The 16,263-nt window shown below is 41.4% G+C and overlaps 1 protein-coding gene across 2 annotated transcripts; it reads right to left on the bottom strand.

The window, feature by feature from the left end:
• Positions 1–1,790: 1,790 nt before the first annotated feature.
• On the bottom strand, positions 1,791–15,762 carry itgb6 (integrin, beta 6). Of its 2 annotated transcripts, XM_084352987.1 has the most exons (16): positions 15,574–15,762; positions 12,860–12,929; positions 12,460–12,539; positions 11,925–12,123; positions 11,585–11,831; positions 11,312–11,477; positions 11,034–11,195; positions 10,784–10,879; positions 10,486–10,575; positions 9,069–9,203; positions 7,433–7,850; positions 7,133–7,355; positions 6,559–6,653; positions 3,962–4,078; positions 3,710–3,876; positions 1,791–2,545 (listed from the first exon to the last, which is right to left on the bottom strand). In XM_084352987.1, the coding sequence occupies exons 2-16, from the start codon at positions 12,912–12,914 to the stop codon at positions 2,444–2,446; spliced, it is 2,352 nt and encodes a 783-aa protein (XP_084209113.1). In that variant the 5' UTR covers positions 12,915–12,929; positions 15,574–15,762; the 3' UTR covers positions 1,791–2,443. The 2 variants fall into 2 exon arrangements, with proteins under 2 accessions (XP_084209113.1, XP_084209114.1); XM_084352988.1 differs by lacking the exon at positions 12,860–12,929.
• Between the last annotated feature and the right edge of the window lie 501 nt (positions 15,763–16,263).

The following is a 16,263-nucleotide window of genomic DNA, read 5'->3' as shown; positions in this document are numbered from 1 at the left end:
AGTCAAAGTTTTTCAGCGGGGGACCAGCGACGTCACGTCTGACGGAGGAGCTGCTGCTGCTCCCCGGGCTGGAAGCTGCATTCCTGCCGCTCCGGACTGTTTTCACTGGGTCACAGGAGCCACAATAACACGGTTTAGACATAAATAAACCCACTTACTGCAGGCCTGTGCTTATAAATAAATAGTCTACCTCCGTTATAGGGAGGCTGCTTACTTTTTACTTCACTACTTACAAGTGAGCTGCGGCGTGAGGAGCAGACAAGTAAGCACAAGTCAGTAAAAGTAAAGATACTGTGTTCAAATATTCCTTTTGTAAAGTGAAGTCACCCATGTGAGTAGTGTCTTAGAGATAAAATGTACTCAAGTATTCAAAAAATACAAGTTAATTTAAATTATACAAATATTTACATGTACACTGGACACCATGAGTCGACTGATTATCGCCTAGCGTCGAAGATACTTAAAACACTCAAGTACAATTACCTTGAAATTGTATTTAAGTACAGTACAAGAGTAAATGTACTTAGTTACATTCCATGATCACCGTTAAGAAGTAGGCTACTCAAATGTTTGACTTAAGTGGCCTAAAAGTAGCAATACCACATAGTACAGATGCTTTAATTAAAGGTCATGTATTTAAAATGTTTATTTAAGTAAGATACTAAAAATACTGTACTTGTATAAAGTAGGCCTACAATTACCTCAAAATGTATACATACTGTACACCATGAGTCGACTGATTATCGCCTGGCTGATTTTTGGAACTGATATCCAGCTTTTTTTTTTTCTGATTATTGGAATCGTGTATTTTTTTAAAAGATTGCCAATAAAATAATTAAATTGAAAAAATAGGCATCCTCTGATGCCAAAGTAACTAGTCTATGCCTAAAATACTTGAAATACCTACCTCAAAATTGTACTCACTGGCAACGAAGTGCTTTTACTAAAGTAGCCTAAAAGTAGTAATACCATAGTGTAGAAATATGTCATTACAAGTAAAAGTCATGCATAACTTAAAGTACCAACGTTAAAAGTACTCATTTTGCAGAATGGCCCATTACAGCACAAGAGTAAATGAACTTAGTTACATTCCATCATCACTGCTAATAAGTAGGCTACTCAGATCTTGTACTTGAGTGGCCTGAAAGTAGCAACACAGAGTAGAAATACTGTATTACAAATATTGTCATGTGTTTAAAATGTTTACTTAAGTTAGATACTTAAAATACTCAGGTAAAGTACAATTACCTCGAAATTGTACTTCAGTACAGTAGTAGAGTAAATGCCCTTACTTACATCCCATCACTGGTAAGAGGTAACTTTACTAAAGTAGCCTAAAAGTAGCAATACCACAGAGTACAGATGTTGTATAACAAGTAATATCATGTATTTACCTATCTTGGAGTATTAGCATCCAAGATACTTAAAATACTCAAGTACAATTACCTTGAAATTGTATTTAAGTACAGCACAAGAGTAAATATACTTAGTTACATTCCATCATCACTGTTAAGAAGTAGGCTACTCAGATCTTTTACTTGAGTGGCCTAAAAGTAGCAACACACAGAGTAGAAATACTTTATTACAAGTAATGTCATGTATTTAAAATGTTTATTTAAGTTAGATGCTCAAAATACTCAAGAACAATTACCTTGAAGTTGTACTTCATTACAGTAGTAGAGTAAATGTACTTAGTCACCTTCCATCACTGATAAGAAGTACCTTTACTAAAGTAGCCTAAAAGTATCAGTATGAGAACGGAAACACTCCACAAGTAAAATACGAGAACCTCAAAGTAGAAAATGCACTTTAATTTTCCATCACTGGCCTGGAAAGAGGGAATGAGATGACTCTCACCGTAAACAAAACTTTAAATCCTCCAAATCCAATCAATCCCATCAATATCTGACACCCTTAAATGCCATTTTACAATAAGTCAAAATTCAACTTTATTTATGTGCCATGCCACTAAAAATCTTAATTATCAACATCGAAGGCTCAGCCTTGCTTTACGATAAAACAACAAACACAATATTAGAAAAAACATAATCATCCACCTGCATATTTACATTCATTAGAATAAAACATTTGTTTCAGTAGTAGACCACTCGTACGCCTCCTTTCCAAGCTGCATGTTACAGTAGACACAAACGTGTGAAGAGTTCGTAGGATCACGCAACAGGAAAGTGCAGTGTTTAACAGTACATTAACGGCAGTGCACTTTAACAGCAGGAAATTCATCATAATCTGTTCACAGTGTTGTCTACTGTGTGACAACATCTCTGAAACAACACAGAGATTCATTCAAAAACACTCCTGGTACAAAACCTTTCCCTCTTACTCTTCGTCTCACACAAACTCGCACACACACACACACACACACACACACACACACACACTTCTAAGTGCACTCAGATGTTGGCTTTCCATTGTTTCCAGTTTATCATCGGTGGTGATCCAGTGTAATAATCTTCTCTCTCACATTGTTTTTATAAGTTACATTTTTAAATGTGGACGTTGAGCTTCTGAACAGAGGGTTGGTCCCCTGAAGACAGACAAAGAAGAAAGACATGAAGCCGTTAATATTGATAATCACATTGAATTAACACAATGGATAAAAATGTTGTCACAAGAACATTAAGATCATTTTTGGTCAACAATAACTTCATATACCAATATACCATCCTGTCTGTGGCTTGTAGTCCCAAGCTCATTTGTTCTGACTGAAGACATAAATATTTAAACACAGGTCTGTAATGTTTTAGCAACATTACTCAAAATGCTTTTTTGTGGGACTATTTTTTGCTGTGGATTTTGCTGCTTGCGTATATTTACAGCAGCAGGATAGTTTGAAGGTCCCATATTATGCCAATTTTCAAGTTGCTATTATTTTCTGTGTCTACTTGAAATGTTTCACATGCTTAAAGGTACCTTATGTAAGAATTTTCCATCTGTTGAATTCATACTCAAAACAAGCATATTGATAGTGTAACCAATAACTGCTGCTGCTTTTAGCTAGTTAGCTCAGTTAGCTGTGCAGCTAGTGGTCCCGAACGGGAGCTCAGAGCACAGGGGGAGTGTAGGTGTTTAGACCACTAACACTTTGTGATATTTCACAGTATCATATAAATGTGAAAGAATGTCAGTAACTAAAGATAAACATGTAGTTTGGATGGGTTTTAGGGCAGAGGCTTTCAAACTGTGAAGCACACACTGTACACTCCTTCTCCGAGTCATAACTCAGTCAAATATGAACAGACATTATACACATATTTTTAGATTCTCTGTTATTTACACCTTCTAATCATATAATTATCTTTGATGTCATCATGCAAAAACATTCTTAAATCATCTGATTTAAATGAAAGAAATAAAGATGCTACTTATAACAGAACTTGCCTTAGAATCACCACATTTTTAAGTTTTCTTCAGGATCAAAGTAATCCAGCCACAGTTGTCTGTTCATACCTGGATACGGTGCGAGCAAGAACTGCTAATAGACAATTCGGCATACTTTTAATGCCAATTTGCCAAAATGTAAACAATCAGGCTTGAGTTGTAGGCTACAGCTATGTAGCTAACTCCGTGTGTATTATACTTCCTGTTCACATCTTCCTCAATGTGAATTGTAGTTCCCAAATTGTCAGCATTATTTTACCCTAAACAGCATAAGACAAAGAATAACAGTAAGGCTACTTCAATGACTTACCGTCTGCCATTTTGCCTTTGACCTCTCAGCCTCGAACTTGGCCACCTCTTTCTTGTCGTGGACCGACACCAGCAACTTCCACACAGCCAGCAGAATCAGGCCAATACACACGACGGAGAGGGAGACGCCCAGAATAATCATGGGGATGTTGGGAGGCTCCGGGCAACCTGGGACAGGACAGAGGATGAGATGAGACTCTCGCCAGAACTCCTTCTTTGTTTTATCTGTTTCGTATTTCACTGTAAAACTTACCGTACATCTCGAGGTTGTAGGCAATGATCCCCGTATCACCTCCTACCACATTAAACGAGATCCGGCACTCGTTCTCTGTCATCAGCGTGCATTTCATAGAAGGGCCCTTGTCATAATCTGAGAGGAAATGAGAACATGCATATCCATAAGGAAGCCATGAATCCACCGTATATCATCTTCCCTCTCCACATTGTGCTGAGAGTGTAAAAGGATACACTCGCCTCTGTTGTGCTGTCAGTGTGATTTCCATATCAAAGTCTAAAATCTGGTGTGTGTTCATGTGTGTGCCATTGTATTTCACATCTGAAGCCTGAAAATCCTGGGCGATAATCAGATATACCTCTCAACTCGCACAAGGTTTAAAATAATCAGGTCTATAAAGGAAGACGAGGTCCTGTGGCCATTCACATGCACTACAATAGCTCTGCCTGTACGACAAGGTAAATAATATGTTCCCCATTGTCCAGTGCTGCCTGAATGGACATGGATGGTGTTGTGTTGGAGGCGGGGGGGATGCAGGCTACAGACAGACACCTGAGTTGGTGTGGGTCAGCATTCCTCCAAATCTCTGACCCATGGGGGAACTTAGCATGGCTCTATGTTGATAGCACTATCAAAAACACTGAGCCGAGAGGACAAACTCCAAACAACATGCATTTACAGCACAGGTAGGAGGTCATGCTAAGAGGCAGGTGTATATGTAGTGTTAATATCAGTGCACATACTGTAAAAATAGACTTCTTTTATTTTCCTATCCTATTTTACTGTATCACTAATTTGTATGTCTTACCTGGCTAAAAAACCTTTTGCTGCTGGCCAGTTTTTCAAATCATATCAAGTTATTTCCTTCAAGCTATCCACTGATTTCATCTGATGCCAGTTTGATATGAATCCTGCCTGAAGTGTTCTTTCGGAGAGAGGATTTAGGTTTTCTTTTCTTTTGTTTTTTTTGCTGTCGATGTTATGTTATATTATTTCAAGGACAGTTTTGAATGTTCTCCCTTCTTAATCTCTTCCAAGACACCCTGACATCAACGCTTTGGCTGCCAGAAAAATCCGTGCTGTCCTCAGCTACTGTATGTTATCAAAAAACAAAAAAGAAACAAGCCTGGATAACAAGTAATAAGCAAACATGGACACTGTTTCTTAAGTTTCAGATTTTGAAGGTTCCCACGTGAATTTTGTAAACAATACCCTCCCAAAACTGCATCAGATGTTACATGATGGGAACATAATATTCCCTGTGATACGCTGACGATCTGAAGCAGGTTTTAAGTATCAGCCAGTTGATTTTCACACTATAGTGACATCTAAAGACACACAGAATGCCTTGGAAAATAGATAAATAATATTAGGTGCATGCCATTTGCAGTTAACAGTTTAAAACAAGCTAAATCCATGGTATTGTCCTCTTAAATGCCTGCATCCTCCAGTGGTTGAACAAATCATTTACCTTTTCAGTTATTTTACATTTTCAAAATCAACTAAATCACATCTAAAGTTGAACATTTGACATATACTTGACAAGAACTGGACAATAATTCAATGTTATTGTTAAAAAAATTTCAGCAAAGTCATATCATGCTGATTTGCAGGGGTGGCAAAAGTACACACAGTCTCTGCAGTGGTAATACAGATCCTCACTTCATATTAATATAATTCAAAGACCATTAATCTTATAGGTAGAATCAGTAGGATTTGTCCAAGCTGCTTGTAAACGCACCAGAAAGATAATTGATTGTTGAGTTTTATTCCAAGGATGTAAAAAAATGAGAAAATAAGAAAATACAGGCAGAGGGCTGCAGGGTCTCTGCAGATACGAGATAGTAAAACGTCTTTGACTCTCATTTGAGTCCCCGTCTCTGTCTGTTTCCGTCTTGCTATGCCTGCGTGATATGCCCTGATAGGTTGAAATCAGTCTTGCTGATGTTGAGAAGGCGGCGTGCAATGAAGCAAAAGTAAAAATAATCTATTATTCCCCTCAAATGCATTAAAACTAAAGGAACAAACCTGCTTTGGAAATGTGAGGAGTAGAAAGTACAGATACTGTATGTGTGTGTTAAAATGTAGGGAGTACGTAAAAAAGTAGTATTAGTGAAAATAAATACTCAAGTTAAGTACAGATACCTAAAAAATCTACTTAAGTATAGTAACAAAGCAAAAAAGGTGATTAAAGTTGATTAGTGGGACAGGTACAAAGCCTTTTGTTCTCATGTAATGCTTAACAGTCAAACGTGCAGTGAGACATTGTGATATATCGCCACGTTAGGAAATAAGCTGTAAGATAAGTGCAGAAAAGAAGCAGAAACTAAAGTATATTCAATCTTTTTTCAGGGAAATGCATTCAATTGTTTACAACCCTGATTCCCACAACTTTCCCAGTCTTTTGTCGCTCCTGTCCCAACTTGTTTGAAACGTGTTGCTGGCATCACATTCAGAATAAACATATATTTACAAAGATTAGGTAAAACATTAACTATATTTCCTTTGTATGGTTTTCATACGTCAGAGTATCACAGTCTGTTTTACACAGCGTCCAAAGGTTTTTAGAATCAGGGTTGTTAAGCAGCTAGAGCCTTTTAGCTCGAGTCCTTTACCTGCTGTTGTGTTGATGAAAATTTTAGGGACGCTGCATGTTTGATCACACGTCTCCACATCGTCCTTATCTTCCAGATGGCACTCTACACAGGCCCTGGTTGCAAAACAAGAGGAAAAACAAAAGGTCAGGTTTTCCTTCGGGGCGATACGGTGCCTCTCGGGAAGCTGAGGTTTAATGAGGCTTCAATCACTGACACAGTGAGTACAAGAAATCACAGTGTTGTACACTTATCACAGTTTTCCCAAGGCTTCGCTCACTCTCTATCACCAGCCTTGCCCTATAACAGTGGTATCAGATGGCACTGGCCCTGACAGCTGCTTTAAAATGTAGAAAGGAAATCTCTTAGTGCTGTGTTGGCCATTAGTTGTCTTTTGATGTCACATGGAAGGTGTAGACACATGTGAACAAGAGGACCAGAACCTGATAGGCCTGTACTCAAAGGAACAGACGGATCATGTGGCGTAAGGAGACAACATCTTATATCTTTCAGGTAAAGATACAACAATTACAGCCGACAAAAGCCTCTACATTACATCCTTATTCAAGAGCTGATGGCATGAATGTGCTCTCACCTTGCAGAGCTACAGGCGTCTCCACATGTAGCGCACTTTTCACACTTGTCCCCAGATGCTCCAGGTACAGAGCAGACGCACCGGCCACACTCGCATCTCCCCCGGTCGCTGCAGAGAGCGCCATCCTCTGAGATGCACGTCTCCGTGCTGGTGCTGCAGTTGCAATACTCCCCCGTCCAGCCGCTCTCACAGTGACACTCTCCGCAGTCACACACTCCGTGGCCTACGAACACAAAGTCGCTCAAGCAACAGGCTCAAAAACATATGAATAATGTATGACATTCACACATAATCACTCACCTCCGCAGAGCTCCCCACGGAAGCGAACACAAGAGTAATTGTCACACTCGCAGTACGGCCCGTAGATGCGTCCAAAGCTGGATGCGTCACACACACACTGGCCACAGTAGCACTGTCCCTGACCGTTGCATATCTCAGACCCATTGTTTGCCAGGCAGTTACTCAACAAAGCGCTTTCTTCATTGCATTCGCACTCTGCTCCCAGGAACCCTGGCTGACACACACACACGCCGCACTGGAAAGCCCCCTGGCCCTCGGTGCACTGGCTGCCGTTTGCTTCAGGAGGCTGCCGGCAGTCGCACGAGCAAAGAGACTCCAGTTCCACCTCCAGACTGTCCTGTAGACCCACCGGTTTGAGGGAGAAGTGCCGGACTCCTGAAAGGCATCCTGGGAGCGCCACAGACACGTTGAAGACCACCTGAGGAGCAAAGAAGCTACAGTTTTTTTTTCCACAAAATCTATTAAAAACATATCAACAAGCAGTGCCCAGCTGCTATTTTAAAAAATTAAACTTTGCATGTGTGATTTTTTAATTAAAAAAAAAGAGACATAGACAGACTGAGAGTCAGAAACTATTGAAAGATCATTGGTTTTAGTCCTTTCATGAGTTTGTTGCCAACTAATTGATTATTTTCATAATCGATTATTCTGTTGATTATTTTCTCCATTACTCCATTAATCATTTTGTCTTTAATATATCAGAAAATTTAAAAAATGCTTATCATAATTTCCCACAGCCTGGGGTGATGTCATCAAATTGCTTCTTTTATTCCCAGTAATATTTGCTTAACTATCATATCAAGCGAAGATGAGCAGGAAATCATCATATTTGATAAGTTGTAACTACTGAATGTTTGAACATTTTAAGCGATTAATCGATTATACGATCAATGACAGCTGCTCGAGCTCAGAGGGAGAACACGGCCTCAGAATTATATTCACTACGACGCAATGCTCGGCCAATGGGGAGCTTGAAACACAGGTTTTCCTCATGTAGTGAATGTTTTATCGCCTGTAAAATGTAGGAGTACAAGCAGACCACACATTACACCCATCTTTTTTTATCAAATACGTAAGCTTTTGTGTTAAATAAAAAATAATTTTATTAATAAATGAGCACATGCTCTTGCACTAGTCTTCTCTTTGATGTGTGAACCATGTAGTCCTCTGACATGAAACTTTAAGTTCAACCTGATTGCAGAGCAGAAACCTTTCATGCAGCAGCGTTTTGCTGAGGAGCCAGAAGTGTTGATATCATAAACATAACCTTTAAACCAACCTCCTTAACCTCAGGCTGCTTCATGATTATAATGTTTTTATTGTTTTTGCTGTTTGGCAAAGAAGATTCATTTATTTTCTCATTTTTATTTATAGTATCCTCATGGTCTTGTTCTTTTCTTCTTCTCTGCCCCGCCACTGTTTGAATGTTTACAAAGGAGGGGACACAGACATGCCGGGGGAATTTAAAAATGGATGTTTTCACTTTGCATCACTGATCCGATATGTCAATCTGGATCGTTACACCTGTACTTAACACTCTCATTAGTTTGCTTGTTACTTGTAAAGCACTTGTCTGTATGAAAGCCAGGTGTTATACAGAGACAGAGGTAGAGCGCTTGAGAGTAAAATAACTGACCATCTCTCCAGGTTTGATGTTGGAGCAGCGTTTTACATCGGGCAGGACTGTCCCATCCGGACAAATGGCTGTAAAAGACATCTGCAGGTCTTCTGTGTCTCCGAGGGCCTCCAGTTCAATCTCTGAACGCAGTTCCTGGAAAACAGCGCACACACATATATCATATACTGTACACATCAGCACATTGTATGGAAATGCCATTGGCAGTACAGACCTGCTACTGAACAAACTAGCAAATCAATAAACTGACGTCTATTATTTTTGCATTGCTGCTGTTGCTCCGCTGTCTGATGAGATTACCTGTCTGAATGAAGTTAAATAAAATAAACTAATCATGGGGAATTTCCAGGGCTTTAAGTGGAATCACACTTTGACCCTGCGCTGACCTGTAGCGTGCTCAAACCTCCTCTATAGCTCTCTCCTTTTGGGTGAGTCATCATCCCAGGTGTGCTGGGCTGCACAAAAGCACCTGAGGGAAGAGTGACAGCTAACCTCAGCCGGAGGAAACACAGTGTTTGACTGACTAATGAACTCTGTGACGGACTGTCTGGGGTGCTAGCACAGGGTTAATTGTGTGTTTCCTGCAGGCCTGTAATTGTACTATGTCTTCGGCGTTGCTAAGGAGGAGAAAACAGGGGGATGTTTAGTGGATACACCCAATTTAAAGACGGATTAAGGCGGAGTGGGTAAAACAGATTCATAAGACTTTAACTCTTATTCAGTAATACGTTGCAGGGTATTTAAATGTCTATTCGCTGAGCAACAAACATTAATCCAAAGATACAGGTGAGTATAATTAAAAGTCACATTTCTTCTGTAAATAAATAGGCCTCTGTTTAAGAACCGCAGGTATCTACAATCAAGACTCCTCTCTTCAGCGTGGTTAACGTGGCACAGACTAAAAGTAGGTGTCAGCGACGTAACTGATGAAGTAATTAGAGGACTCGCCGCCGTTCGCCGCCGCCAGGGGGGATTTAAAAAGAAGGACACCGAGTGCAAAGAGGTAGACAGACAGAGAAAGATAGAGATAAAGAGAGAGAGAGAGAGAGAGAGGGAGAGAGAGAGAGGGAGAGAGAGTGGGGAAGAAAGAGCAAGTCAGAGTCGAGGGACGAGGAGATCAAACAGCTGAGACAAGCAGAGACTTGCTGTCAAACATGCTGATGCAAAGCACCGGGTGGTAGAGGGAAAAACGTGTTTGAGGAAAGAATGAAAGAGGAAGAGCAGAGCAGGCAGAGAGTTAATTCATTAATGCTTCATGTTTATATGTGTTGTGGTTCAAACTCAATAACTTGATTAAATCCAATTTAGATTTTAGCAGGTGTTCTCTATCTTAATGCCTGCACACACACACACACCACACACACACACACCACACACAGTCAACCCGCACAGTCCAGATCACCGGCTGTTTATTTACCTTGTATGCCGTCACAATCAGCTCCAAGACATTCTGGGAATCTGTCGCCAGGACTCCGACTGTGGCGCCGGGAATGAGATTTGCATAGTTCTGTGACAAAAAAAACAGAAACAGTTAAACAGCAAAGCCACTGTTACAAATGTGGACAGACTTGGCTCGGCGTCCCAAAAGCAAAGAAAAGTACGCAAAGGAGCGGGGAAGAGCAGAGGGCCAGTTCGAACAGGTTCAATGAGAACGCAGCTCCATGAATAAATATGCAAACCTCAGTAAACATTGTGCTCCCTGACAAACAGCTTACCTTATAGTTGTGTGTCTGTTCTTTTGTCACTGCAAATATCAATAAGACATTGTTCTCCACCACTTTATCAATCAGCTGACCGAGAGTTGGATACTCCTGGAATAGAAATGGTGAAATGTCACCAGTGAGTGAGCTGTGAGGCTCATGATGAGATGACTCATCGTAGATGACCCTGAAGTGACAAGTGAAACTGAGGTCGTGTTTAAATGAGCAAAATAACCCCAAAAAGTCTTTCTAAACGAGGACGTACCTGCACTGTGGACATGGCGTATACGTTGTTGTCATCCAGGTGACACTGGCCATCATTAGGAATCACGATGCCGGCCATCTTACTGTCCATCCCAAAGTGTGAGTCAGCATCACTGACAAACACCAGCAAACGCATCGAGTCATTCCTCCAGCCGATCTTGTCCTGTAATGAGACATGTATTGTGTTGCTCCTGACTCAGCTGACTAATCGAGTAATGAGGCTGTCATGACATCACATAATACATCTTTTGGTCATTTTTTTAGAAACAAAAAACTGACCCCACAAACAGCCGCCTGCATGATGGCGTCAAAACCACACTCCGGCACATCCGTGTTTGCAGATACTTGCTGTCTTGCAATTATCTCGTTGAACTTGTCTGTGCTGCTCGTCAGAGACAAGACGTGTTTATAGCCAAAAGTTGGCAAGCACGTCGAGCCAACCCCGCTGCGACAAGGCAGAAGTGAAAAACAGAGATTTGTGAAATAAGAATACATCAGAAATCAGAGGATTTTGTTGAAGTGCCTGGACATGTTTTCATGTTTACTGCATACCTGCAGGGGTTGGCCAGCTCTTCTTCTGTGATCTTGATGAAGGGCAGCACAGGTTTCTCCACAAAAGAGCCAAAGCCCATTCGAAATTTACTGGTGAGGTTGGCCATCTCTTTGGACAGAGAGGAGCCCAGGTCTTTGATCTTCTTCAGATCGTCGAACATGGACGCTGACAGGTCCATCAGGTAGTAGAGGTCCACAGGATAGTCCTCTGTGTGTTGAATCTTGACCTGGAAAGTCACCTGACTGCCTGCGCAAAAACAAAACAAACAGCTTATCTCCAGCTGAAAATGAGGAAACCACTTCAGGAGGAAAATCGTCAGATCAAACTAGGTTTACGTACCAGGTCGCAGCTTGAGTGCCATTTTCTGTGGCGAGATCTGAGTGCTGTTAACGTTGCTGGTCTTCTTCCCGAGTGGGAGATCCTGCAGGATTTGACCTTTAGAAACAGGGAACTGCAGCTGGCTCCGGGCGCATCCCTTTTCTAATAAGATATCCAGTGTGTCACATCGTTCGCTGACTGAAAACCAGTCTGTGAAATTCTAAAAATGAAGGGAAAAGTCACATGTGCTGTTAGATGGAGGATGGTGTGATAATGTGGCATAAAATATTATTATCACCATCATCATGTGCAAACATATAAACAGAAATAATAATAATAATAAAATACTGATAGTAAATACTTTTAATTATGCACAGCAAATGACAGAAACAGACATGTTTCAGCTCTGGGCCTCCTCCAGCGTTACTGATCATGAAACATCTCAACAAGTCATTTTATTTTGCTCATCTGTGCCCAAAAATCCAACATTTTTGAACGCGTTATGGTCTCCTGCCAACATGTTGTGGTTTCATACATGCAGACGCTGTTTGTTTACCTCCTGTGTGCACCAGGCACATTGAGAACTGAACTGCAGACATTCATCACAAGTCACGGCGCTGCCAGATGAACATGATCCTGCAGTAAATATGAACACAGTATACACGTCAACATCTGCCAGAACTTCCTGCAACAATTAAAGGTCCCTCCAGGGAAGAGATCTTGAATTTTTAAAGTGTGTGACCTGTTAACATTAAAGAAAATGAAGATGTAACACATTTACTGACATGTATAACTATCTCTTTAACTATGTGTGCGTAAAACATGTTAAGAGAGTCATAAATACCAACAGAGAATTTATGGTTTGCTCTTGAGTCACTGTTACTCTTTGTTTGCACATTATTAACGTGTTGCCCTTGATTGTTAAAGCCGACAACAGTCCTCCCACTGCTGCTTACCCTCCACGGTGTTGATCCAGTACCGAAGAATCAGGCTCAGCAGTATAAGCCCCATTAGTCCGTGAGGTTACTGGTTATGAGGAAACAGAAGAAGAATATTTCAAGTTGTCTCATATTTACAGGAGTGAATCACGTCCAGTGGCATGCCTCCCGTCCTCGACCGAGAGCAGACTAGAGAGCGGAGCGCTGCCGTGCCCACTACCTGTACGGAGCGGGAGGAGGAGGAGGTGAGAGGCTGTCTCCACCTGAGCTGCCTTTTATGTTCACTTCCGTCCAGGTGAGAAGGCGGGGCGGGCGCGAGGAGAAATCAAAGCCACATGCTGACATGCTGAACTCATCTGTTTCCCGCCCTTAACGGTCTGATCATTAATCAGGTCATTTCACAGAGCCTTAGTCAAATACTGAACTGATGCCAACAACATGGAGGGACACTAAAACAAATAGTAGAGTAAAAAAAATTAGATCTAATCAATATTTAGAGTGTAGTAGTGTAGTAATCAGGTCTACAAGTACATTTACTCAAGTACTGCCACTTTCTGATGACCTATTCTTCTTTCTAGACCATTTCCTTTATCTGACAGCTAGTTACAGTAATTCCCAGGTTAACATTTCAAGTAAAACATGTAGTTAACCTTATATACAGTACAGTGCATTGTTAAAGATAAAACCTGCGGTTCCCTTTTTGGAGTGTGTCCCCGTACGAAAGCAGCACTGTGTCTGTCAAAGAGGAGTTTCAGCGAAACCTTTCAGGTGGTTTTATTTAAATAACGGCTCGAGGCCCAACGAGGTCGAATTATCCAATAATTCAATGCAAATTATTATTCAATTATTCAATATTTCAATCCAAATATATTCAGCAGAACTTTGTTTTTTTTATTTCTTTCCCAGTCAATCATCTTACAACCCCTCATTGACAGAGCTGGCCCATATAGGTTGAGACCACTGGACTGAAATTGATATAAAGTACTTAAATTAGCTGCGCCTCAACCAGCTTCAACCTTTAAATGCTGCTTACACATGAATGGTTTAGTATTAACGATATCTCTCTGACATGCTTGACACACTTGTGCACTCGCTGATGGAGGAGGCAAAGCAGGGTGAGGAGGGAGAGTGATAGAAACCAATGACCAGCATTTACTTGATGGAGAGCACCGGTCCTGTGTCAAAGTCTGTTCCCCCGCTGATATGTGTTCCCCCTTTCCACTAGGACTTGAGATGGTTCAAAACTGGCATTCTGTCTACTAGATCAATTAAAAAAAACCCTGCCTATTTATTAATACAACCAGGTGTTTAACTCAGATAGATAGATAGATAGATAGATAGATGGTGTTACTGTATCATCAAAAAGCCATATTAATCACAAATTAAACTTCTAAAGGACACTCAGAAAGCGGGGACATACCCTAAATATAGTGAATTAGCAGTGTAGGTCTAACAGTAATATAATAGCAACAATATTTCTAAAGTACACATACCCTGTATAGGCTGGCATTTATATAACTTATTACTCCAATCCCCTGAAGCTCTAGTTGTATTAAACAGTGTTGTACTTTATATGACTCATGCACTTATGAAGCACCTCGTGGTTGTGGATTTAAGAGGTGCTGTAGATATAAAGTTGACTTGCACATGACTGAGGGGTTGTTTACACCGTCGCTACTTAACTGCTTGGAATTAATTCCCAGGTGAGCTTCACTCTCTCAGTCATTGAACTATGGCCAGAGAGGAATAATAAAGTACAGACAGGCCACGCCATGAGCAAATACAGCCTGTGAACCTCCATTACCCAGACACCGTACGTTAATCTTTAACCACACAAGAGCGTGAATCACCGTCTTTAGTCGAGGAGGAATTTTTTATTGATTGACTCAAGACTAAACCAGTTATGCAGCCCTAAAAACAAGATATGAATCGTGAGTGTGTGTATGTGTGTGTGACACAAGGGGGTGAGGAGGGAGGGAGGCGTGGGGGTGCGTAGGTGTTGAACCATTGACAGCTGCAGTGCAAATATCCCTACTCACAGGAATCTCACAATTCATCACCACACCCCTCTGGATCTGGGTGAGTCCCATCTGTCACCCCCAAACCAAACCCCACCTCCACTGCTCTTACACTAATCCCCTCTCACCCTTCTCTTCTTCTCCTCCTTTCTTCTTTCACTTCCTCTCTCCTCCCCTCTCTGCATTTTGATCCACCTTGCCTAGTGGCCCTCTTGAAGTGTCGGCCTGTGAAATTTCATTTATAACCCCTTTGGGCTTAATTCCTCTCATTTTCTACCTGTGATTCGCTCCTCTCCCCTCCTTTCCTCCCTCGCAGCCTCCATCTTCTCCTGCCTGTCATTTTATTCTGAATTTCTCGAGAAGCATCTCAGCATGACGCAATGAAACACAGTTTTTTGAAACCTCTCTCTTCTTTAGGTGATTTCATGTCCTGTGTAAGAGTGTGGTCGAGCGGGTCGGATGTTTAAAGTGTAATGCGGTGTCACAGTTGCACCATGCTGTTACTGACTTTGCTCTAAATTTTAAAGCTGTTGCCTTTCAGTTTGTTTTCCAGGAAATTCTTCTCAATGAATCTGACAGTGTTTGAAGCATACCATGACATGTTTTTTAAGGAGTCTCATCAAAATTCAGCCACCCATAAATTATTCTCTCACATATCTCTCTCTCTCTCTCAGCACTACATGTGTAGATTAACCCTGCAATGAGCCAACTCACCTTCAGGGGCGTCCTCTGATAACATGCTGTCCCGTCTCAGTCTGTCTTCCTTGTCATCAAGTGAAAAATGTAGAGGAACAGGGAAGCATCAGACCAGCACATTCAGTCTTATTGTGTCCCGTCAGTCGTCAGAGTAACAGTAAACCTATTGTAACGGCGCCCTTTATGAAGCATGGCGCTAGGGTGACCCTGCTGCCCATGCTCCTTGGCTCATGTCTGCTTTTGTGTGTGTGTTTGAAAGTGAGTGAGCGTGTGTGAATGCATGTGTTTGTACAGGCTCCAGCTTGCCCATGTGTGTGTATGCGTGTGTGTATGTGCGCGCACAGGGGGAGGCTGTGATGATAATGAGTGACAGTAACAACTGCTGACCACGGGAACCGGCTTCTTTATTAAGAAACAACCTGACTGATGTGCTAGTGTTGCGCTCTAGAGGCTAAAGCTGGTGTCAACTGCAGCACAGCACTCCAGACTCAAAGCAATGGTGTTTGTGATTAGTTTAGAGAGAGAGTCTGTGTGTGTGTGTGTGTGTGTGTGTGTGTGTGTGTGTGTGTGTGTGTGTGTGTGTGTGTGTGTGTGTGTGTGTGTTTGTTTTTTTGTGTTTGCTCAAGTTCAATTTCTTCCTGCAGTGAGGAGGAGGAGGAGGAGGAGGAGGAGAGAAGGAGTGCCTGTGCTGTAATACAGCAGTGGTAT

Source organism: Pagrus pagrus, assembly GCF_965226575.1.
Source record: "Pagrus pagrus genome assembly, chromosome: 1".
In the NCBI taxonomy this organism is placed as follows: Eukaryota; Metazoa; Chordata; class Actinopteri; order Spariformes; family Sparidae; genus Pagrus; species Pagrus pagrus.
Note: the sequence above shows the minus strand (reverse complement) of the source record. Positions and strands in the feature narration are given on the sequence as shown.

Coding starts and splice junctions, on each gene's coding strand:
- itgb6 (XM_084352987.1), bottom strand. CDS start 12,914: ATGGGGCTTATACTGCTGAGCCTGATTCTTCGGTACTGGATCAACACC. Junction 10,880..11,033: donor ACGCCATGTCCACAGTGCAG/GTACGTCCTCGT, acceptor TTTCTATTCCAG/GAGTATCCAACTCTCGGTCA. Junction 2,546..3,709: donor CAAAGGCAAAATGGCAGACG/GTAAGTCATTGA, acceptor GTCTGTCTTCAG/GGGACCAACCCTCTGTTCAG.